Here is a 9,263-nt window from a genome sequence, read left to right as displayed (position 1 = left end):
GGCAAATGCTGGCTATTTTTGAATGACTAATCCGAAAACTGGCTAGACCGTGCTATTTTAACGTTATATAGCATGTTAACAGAATCATGTGGATACTTCTGTTTTCCGACCAAATGGGACTAAAATATGTGTTAACTATCTTTACATTTGTTTTTTCTTGGAAAGGAAATTAATTAGTTGAGTTTAGGTCTCTGTATATTGACCCAGAAGTAGTTATCACTTTAGAAACAAATCAATGTTTTCTACTACCTGCGTTGCTAGATATATGAAGTTGGGTAAAATTACTTCAAATTCAATTACTTACTCAAGATTAACAAGCAATTTTGCGTGGATGCACCTGTCTTATGAAGATTTTGTACCTGATATTACAAACTAAAATCCAAAAGTGAGTTTTAATTATTTGACAAAAGACAATTTAAACTGTACAAAACACGAATTTTTTTACTAATTAGAAATAAGGGAAATAAGGTCTCTGAATTTACCCTAATATTTTATTAAGTAGAAAATTTCTAGTTACAAAATAATAGGCGATGCTATAGGATCCCAAAGTGATATTGTGCATTATGTCTTTTTATAATTTTAAATAAAATAATATTTTTTTAAATCTCTTATGTACAAAGGACTAATCTCTTTAAAAATAAGTTTGTATTGAGGTAAAAAATTTCCACCCAATAGTTTAGGCACATATGAAGCCGCCTGTTTCACTTACGTGTCATTAGTATAACCCGCCACGCGACATCTCTCTCTAACAATTTCCAAAGGGCAGCAGCCCCGCGGCGGGAGATACAACATTACATTTTACGTTACAGAGAAAGCCAGTTTCTTCTCTTCAACTATACCGCTCTCTGCAACTGCTGTCGAAAGGTGAATACATGATGTCACGTTTGATCAAAGCTCGACTTTCCCTCTCCAGATTCTCGTAAGCTCTTTATATACTCCTAATCTCCCATTCCGTCTCCACTTTAAAGTTAGTTTGAAAATTATAGGCACAGTCCTGGTTACTTCGTCCTTTTCCACCGTTTTACATGTTAAATTTTTTGGTGTTTATTTGTCCGAGGTAGTTAAAAAATTGAAGGCATATTGTCCAGCTATTGGAAATGACGAGCTCGTAATTTGGGTTTGAATTTGTTTGGTTTTGTGTATTTTTGAATTTTGCATTTTATCTTCTGGGGAAGTGTCTGTGTGTGTGCGCGAGAGAGAGCGTATGTTGAAGTATTTTGCATCAGTTGTTACTTCTATTTAATCCAATAATGATGAATAAATGAGAACACACTTTGAGTACTCAAGAAGGCCAATGAAGAGATCATGTTCAATGCACGTGACCTTTTCATACAAAAAGTAACCATGTTATGAGAGTCTCATTTTTGCATGATCTCTTTTTATTACTGTATTATATACAACAACTACTACAAGTTACTCAAACAAGTTGGGGTCGCCTATATGAATCTCATTTCTCCTCTTAAGCTCAACACATTTCATCATCATACTAGATAAAATAGAAGTTAAAATAATAGTAATGATAATAATAATAATAAAATTAGAAGTTCTCTAACCAGACTAAAACTTATTCTCAACTAGTAGATATCACCTATATACGTAGTTCTATAAGTAGGAGAAAAACGCACGACTAGGGAAAAAAGTGCGATATGTTCAGAACTGAAATAATATGTCCTAATTTGGGGGTTGTCTCTTCAGCATTACTCTTAAACATCTATTTCTAGATATTTGCACCGGTTGCTGCATTATTGGCATTTAGTTATGTGTACGTTGATGAATCCTCATAATACAAATATCAATACGTTATGTGTAGTATTTTTTAGTTGGCTTCTTTTCTTTGTTTCTGCTTCATTTCTTGGTCCATACTCCATTCATTCTAAGAGGAAGATCCTTGATTTAAAATTGATGAGTTCAAACCTTTAAGGTTTTTAGCATTGAACTCGTTATACTTTTAAAATTATGGGTTCAGAATTTGATACTTGTTGAAATTTTAGAGGGTTTTCATTATATATTTATTCTCCATGTTAAAAAATGTTAAAAATGCCGGGTTCTGATGAACCCGTAGTTTATAAATTCATCTGCCACTATGCATTTTTATTGTCAAATGGAACTCTAATTTATCCCTTTTTTTCGCGAATGCTGATGTTATAGTTGAGCTAATTTGCTAAGTTTTGAATAGGAGCATGACGTCATCTAGAAATCTTCTGTTTTTGTCAACCGAGTCTAATAAAACAGATGAGCCATTTAGAGTTGAGGAAGCAGAAACAGTAAATGTGCCTCCACCTCCAACGGAGAAGGTGCATAATGTTTCAAGTTTAAGCTGGACTGAACCACAGCTTCTTGCCTTCTGAAGTGACTATCTTACACTCTTTTCAGCTACTTGTGCTGGGTGGAAATGGATTTGTTGGCTCACATGTCTGCAAAGAAGCTTTGGACCGTGGTCTTACTGTTGCCAGTCTTAGCAGGTATTTCGTTTTTCCTACACAATCGCTTGTTTATATATGTAGCTGTACTTCTTAGTTGGATTTTATTTTATGTGGAGAATAAAGTACTGTAATGAGTCCATGCTTGCCACATTCAAGTTAATGAAGGAAAGAAGACAAAGAAAAGCTCTATTTTGGCAGTCTAGTAGCTAAGCTGTTTGTTTTTCTTTTATATGTTGAGTTGTTGGCTTGGCTGTCCTCTACACTCTATGTTTTTCTGATTGATCACTTCAAAGCTGAAGTAAGTACTGAGGCTACACATGGCGAACAATCAAAAGCTGATAATTTTGCTCTTCAACTTTGGATCCTGCACAACCTTTTTCGTGAACTAAAGCTTCGACTATAAATTGAGAAGGCAAACATCCCCATGACATTCACACGATCCATACTCGTTAATCTGCTTTTGCAGATTGGCTAGAGTAAAGAAATTGCATTACTGAAAAGAAATATGAAATCTATTGGCAGTCTACCTTACTAATCCAAATTTCTCCTACTTCTTGCCACCACCCATCTAAAGCACTTACTAAAAGTTATGATGAAATAATGAAGTAAAACATCTCAGAGAAACAAAAGGAAGGGAAACGGAGGTTCATCCTCAAGGCTGCTAATGGATGATAGGTAGAAGACTTGAAGGGAAGAAATAAAGAAAGAAAGCAAGCTTTCTTGCATCTGTATCTTGTTGAGATATTTGTTTGAAATGTCTTGGTCTGAGTATCCATGAGCTTTTCTGTCTCGCCCTTTGACTTCATGGATCAGAAGGTGGCGTTGGGTTAGGGATACGAGCATGGGAGAGAGATGTTAACATGGGGAAAAGTTGAAGTTGGGAGCAGAAAAGGTGGTAAAGGAAGGGTTGCAGAACAAGGAGCCAGGGAGAGAAGATATCAGGCGAAGGAGAATCATGTTTCTTAATGTGTGCTTTGCCTACATTAGAGTGATTAAAGACGTGTATGATGGAGCTAAGACACGGGTCATGATAACGGGAGGAGACTCAGAACACTTCCCGGTCGTGATGGGGCAGGGATCAACCCTTCGCCCGTTTTTGTTTTCCTTGGCGATGGATGCATTAACGCGACACATTCAAGGGGAGGTGCCGTGGTGTATGTTATGTGCGGATAATATAGTTCTGATTGACGAGACTCGAGGAGGTGTTGACGACAGACTGGTGGTTCGGAGGCAGACTCTTGAGTCTGAAGGTTTCAAGCTGAGCAGGACCAAGACGGAGTACTTGGAGTGCAAGTTTAGCGAAGTTACCGAGGAAGTAGACATGGGTGTAAGGCTTGATACACAGGTCATCCCAGGAGAGAGTTTCAAGTACCTTGGATCTATAATACAAGCTAACGGGGAGATTGATAAGGATGTCACACACCGTATTGGAGCAGGATGGATGAAACACATGCTCGCTTTCGGTGTCTTGTGTGATAAGAATGTACCGCTGAGACTTAAAGATAAGTTCTACAAGGTAGTAGTTAGACCGACTATGCTGTATGGAGTCGAGTGTTGGCCTATCAAGAATGTTGCAGAAGCCAAATGTATATAGTGTGAATAAATCACAACTACTATACCAAAAATTATGACAACCACCAAATAATAAATAAGACAATAAAACAACAATAAAGGGAACACCAGAATTTACGAGGTTCGGCTAATTTTGCCTACTCCTCGGACACAACCAATATTTTATTCCACTCCAAAAATACAAGTGAAATAATACTAAAGAGAGAAGATACAAATGCCTTAAACAGATGAGAAGGCAAATGAGAGGTGTGTTTCAATCCTAAACATTAGGCCTTCTTTTATAGGGGAAAAATCCCCCCAAACTTAACTCCCAACCAATGTGGGACTTTGGCATTTTGCCAAACTTCAACAAATCTCCACCTTGGCAAAATTCCACATTTTCAATTCTCTCTCAATAACAAATTTTGGTTGTGTCTTCATCTTCAATCTTCAGTGTTCAACAATGTTGATCAAATCCAAACAATGTTGAAACTTGATCGCAGTCACCACCTTAGTTAGCATATCAGCAGGATTCTCCGTAGTATGAATTTTCTTCACTGTGACTCCTCCTTCTTCTATGATTTCTCGTACGAAATGATACCGAACATCAATATGCTTCGTCCTTGCATGATAAACTTGGTTCTTCGCTAATTGAATAGCACTTTGACTATCACAAAAAATTGTGATACCTTTTTGTTCAACACCAAGCTCCTTTAGCAATCCTTGAAGCCAAATTGCCTCCTTCACAGCCTCTGTAATAGCCATGTACTCTGCCTCTGTTGTAGACAAAGCAACTGTTGACTGCAAAGTAGACTTCCAACTAACTGGTGCCTTTGCAAAAGTAAACACATAACCAGTAGTTGATCTTCGTTTGTCCATATCACCCGCAAAATCTGAGTCACAATATCCAATTACAGACTGATTGTCTTCCTGCTCAAAAACTAACCCGACATCTACAGTATTATGAATATACCGTAGAATCCACTTCACAGCTTGCCAATGCTCCTTCCCTGGATTGTGCATATATCTGCTAATAACTCCAACAGCTTGTGAAATGTCAGGCCTTGTGCAAACCATTGCATACATCAAGCTACCAACAACATTTGCGTATGGTACCTTTGACATATACTCTCGTTCAGCTTCATCCATTGGCGACATAATAGTACTTAGCTTAAAATGGGAAGCAAGTGGAGTACTAACTGGCTTAGTCTTGTCATCTATGCCAAAACGTTGAAGTACTCTCTTCAAATATTCCTTTTGAGATAAACAGAGTTTCTTTGAACGTCTATCTCTAATTATCTCCATGCCAAGAATTTTCTTTGCCTCACCCAAATCCTTCATCTCGAACTCCTTCTTCAGTTGAATCTTCAACTTATCAATTTCTTCCAAATTCTTGGAAGCTATCAACATATCATCAACATATAGGAGAAGATATACAAAGGAACCATCTTTAAGCTTGTGCAAATACACACAATGATCGTATTTGCTTCTCTTGTACCCTTGCCGCAACATAAACTCGTCAAATCGCTTGTACCATTGTCTAGAAGATTGTTTCAATCCGTACAACGATTTTTCAAGTTTGCACACCATATTTTCTTTTCCAGCAACTTTGAATCCTTCTGGCTGAGTCATGTAGATTTCCTCCTCCAAGTTTCCATGTAAAAACGCAGTTTTTACATCCATCTGAACTAGTTCCAAATCCAATTGTGCTACCAAAGCCAACATAATTCTAATGGAGGAATGTTTTACAACTGGAGAAAATACTTCATTGTAATCAATTCCCTCCTTTTGAGCATATCCTTTGGCCACCAATCTTGCTTTGTAGCGAACATCTACTTGGTTAGGAAATCCTTCCTTCTTTGCAAATACCCATTTGCACCCAATTGCTTTCTTTCCCTTCGGGAGATTGGCCAATCTCCATGTATGATTCTGATGAAGGGACTGTATTTCATCATTCATGGCAATCCTCCACTTATCTTCTTCTGAACTTTGGACTGCGTCTTTATAAGTGGTAGGAACATCATCAGCTACAATTGAGGTTGCACAAACAACCGTTTCTATGAGACGAACATGTTTCGTTATTGTTCTTTTTGGCCTGCTGGTTGCTATTGATTCAAGTTGTTGTTGAGGTTCCTGAGTTGGAATCTCCTCTACTGGCTCTCCTTCCAGAGGGTAATCTTCATTTGTTTCCTCCTCTGCTTCTTGTGTAGGAAAAATAAATTTTCCCTCAAACTCCACCTGCTTAGAAGCACCTTTATTTTGTTTGGTATCTTCTGTTACCTTATTTACCATAGATTCATCAAAGGTAACATCCCTGCTGAATATTACTTTCTTTGTCATAGGACACCATAAGCGATATCCTTTGACTCCAGAAGTAATTCCCATAAAAATAGCCTTCTTTGCCCTTGGATCCAATTTTGACTCCGTCACATGATAATATGCAGTTGAGCCAAACACGTGCAAAGAGTTATAATCTACAGCAGGTTTTCCATACCATTTTTCAAATGGTGTCTTGCCATCAATAGCAGCAGATGGTAGACGATTAATGAGGTGGCATGCATATGTAATTGCCTCAGCCCAAAATTCTTTGCCCAAGCCAGCATTGGACAACATACACCGTACCTTCTCCAGCAAGGTCCGGTTCATACGTTCTGCCACTCCATTCTGTTGTGGTGTATGTCTAACAGTGAAGTGTCGGACGATGCCATCATTTTCACAGACCTTATTGAAATGATCATTTTTGTATTCACCTCCATTGTCTGTGCGAATACACTTGATCCTCCTGCCTGTTTGATTCTCCACCATCGTCTTCCATTTGAGAAAAATTCTCAGCACTTCATCTTTGTTTTTCATTGTATACACCCACACTCTTCGAGAAAAATCATCAACAAAGGTTACAAAATAGTGCTTCCCACCCAATGAAGGTGTTTTGGAAGGACCCCAAACATCAGAGTGTACATAATCCAAAATGCCTTTAGTATTATGGATCGCTGTACCAAATTTAACCCTTGTCTGTTTCCCTTTGACACAATGCTCACAAAACTCCAAGTTGCAAGCCTTTACTCCTTTTAACAATCCTTGATCTGATAGAGTTTTCAAGGATTTTCCTCCAGCATGTCCCAAGCGCATGTGCCATAGCTTGGTTGCTTCTGCCTCTTTGTCGTCACTGGATGTCACTGTCACTGTCCCAATAACTGTACTGCCACGATAGCGGTACATATTATTATTCTTCCGATTAGCCTTCATTACCACTAGTGCACCGGAGCATACTCTCATCACTCCATTTTCTGCAATGATTTTAAACCCTTTTGATTCCAGGGCTCCCACAGAGATGAGATTCTTCTTCAAATCCGGTACATATCGAACATCTGTTAATGTTCTGATCATTCCATCATGGTTCCTTAATCGTATTGAACCAATGCCATATGAGGTAAGAGGGCTGTTATCCGCTGTGTGGACGACTCCATATTCTCCTTCTTGAAATTCCACGAACCAGTCCCTGTTGGGACACATATGATAGCTACAAGCCGAGTCCATCAACCATATGTCTGATGATGTTGATGACTCTGTTGTAACTAATGAGAAATCTGAATCATCACAATCAGCTACATTTGAATCCATAATGGCCTTTCCATTGTTATGTTTGGCCTTATTCTTCAACTTCGGACAGTCTTTCTTCCAGTTCCCTTTTTCTCGACAAAAGGCACATTCATCTTTGCTGGGTCTGGATCTTGACTTGGATCTTCCCTTCTTTGTCCTCGTTTGATTTTGAGGACGACCCCTCACAAATAGTGCTTCTCCTTCTCCGCCCTTCTGTTTTTCTCGCTTTCTTTGTTCATAGCTGTACAAAGCCGAACAAACTTCTCTGAGAGAAACTTCGTCATTTCCATGGAGTAGAGTAGTTTCAAGGTGCTCGTACTCATCAGGAAGTGACGCCAACAACATCAAGGCCAAGTCACCATCATCATAAGTTGTATCCATATTTTGCAAATCTGTGATCAACTTATTGAAACTGGTGATATGTTCATTCATCGTGGTACCAGGAACATAGGTGAAGTGAAACAGTCTCTTCTTCATGTACAATTTATTTTGACTGTTTTTCTTCAAAAATTTATCCTCTAGTGCTTTCCATAATTTACTTGCAGAAGTTTCCTTTGTGTATGGATATTTCTGCTCTCTAGCAAGGTAGGATCGAATGGTACCGCAAGCAACACGGTTGAGAATCTTCCAATCTTCTTCTCCAATAACATCTGGTTTCTTTTCTTCAATGGCCAGATCTAGCCCTTGTTGAAAAAGGACATCTAGAACCTCGCCTTGCCACATCCCAAAATGTCCGGACCCGTCAAAAATTTCTACCGCAAATTTCGCATTTGACACAATTCTTGTCATAAGCGAAGATGCCAATGATGACGTATTGTTGACACTTGATGTAGATTCTTCTTGTTTATTGTCTCCCATATTTGACACAAATATTATTTAATAGCTGACGACACAAATCAAGATTATTCCTTTCTGATGTAGAAGATCAGACTAAGCTGCAACCACAGAGCATACTCAGACAGAACCTTGACTCAGTTACCAAGATAAATCTTTTCTGATGTGGAAGATCAGACTATGCTGCAACCACAGAGCATACTTAGACAGTACCTTGGCTCTGATACCAATTGTTGCGGAAGCCAAATGTATATAGTGTGAATAAGTCACAACTACTATACCAAAAATTATGACAACCACCAAATAATAAATAAGACAATAAAAGCAACAATAAAGGGAACACCAGAATTTACGAGGTTCGGCTAATTTTGCCTACTCCTCGGACACAACCAATATTTTATTCCACTCCAAAAATACAAGTGAAATAATACTAAAGAGAGAAGATACAAATGCCTTAAACAGATGAGAAGGCAAATGAGAGGTGTGTTTCAATCCTAAACATTAGGCCTTCTTTTATAGGGGAAAAATCCCCCCAAACTTAACTCCCAACCAATGTGGGACTTTGGCATTTTGCCAAACTTCAACAAAGAAGTGTCATGTCCCGAAGATAGAAGATGAAAGTAGCTGAGATGAGGATGTTAAGGTAGATGTGTGGGCATACCAGGTTAGATAAGATTAGGAATGAAGTTATTTGGAATTAGGTGGGATTGGCCCTTGTGGGAGGATAAGATGCGAGAGGCGAGGTTGAGATGGTTTGGGCATGTTAAGAGGAGAAGCATAGAAGCCCAGTTAGAAGGTGCGAGAGGTTAGCCTTAGTGGGTATCAGGAGGGGTAGAGGTAGGCCTAAGAAGTCTT

General features: G+C 38.6%; 1 protein-coding gene across 2 annotated transcripts in view; it reads left to right on the top strand.

Annotated features, from left to right (window-relative positions):
• Window positions 1-751: 751 nt before the first annotated feature.
• The window catches only part of LOC104238566 (uncharacterized protein At1g32220, chloroplastic-like), a 38,901-nt gene continuing 30,389 nt past the window's right edge, over window positions 752-9,263 (top strand). The window contains exons 1-3 of one of the 2 annotated variants that reach the window (XM_070154343.1): window positions 752-919; window positions 2,177-2,294; window positions 2,374-2,462. In XM_070154343.1, coding sequence (XP_070010444.1) covers window positions 873-919; window positions 2,177-2,294; window positions 2,374-2,462 — 254 coding nt within the window. In that variant the 5' untranslated portion in view covers window positions 752-872. The remainder of the gene's footprint in view (window positions 920-2,176; window positions 2,295-2,373; window positions 2,463-9,263) is intronic. The other variant, XM_070154342.1, reaches the window with a different exon arrangement.

This window comes from Nicotiana sylvestris, chromosome 8 (assembly GCF_000393655.2).
Source record: "Nicotiana sylvestris chromosome 8, ASM39365v2, whole genome shotgun sequence".
NCBI classification, from domain to species: domain Eukaryota; kingdom Viridiplantae; phylum Streptophyta; class Magnoliopsida; order Solanales; family Solanaceae; genus Nicotiana; species Nicotiana sylvestris.
Note: the sequence above shows the minus strand (reverse complement) of the source record. Positions and strands in the feature narration are given on the sequence as shown.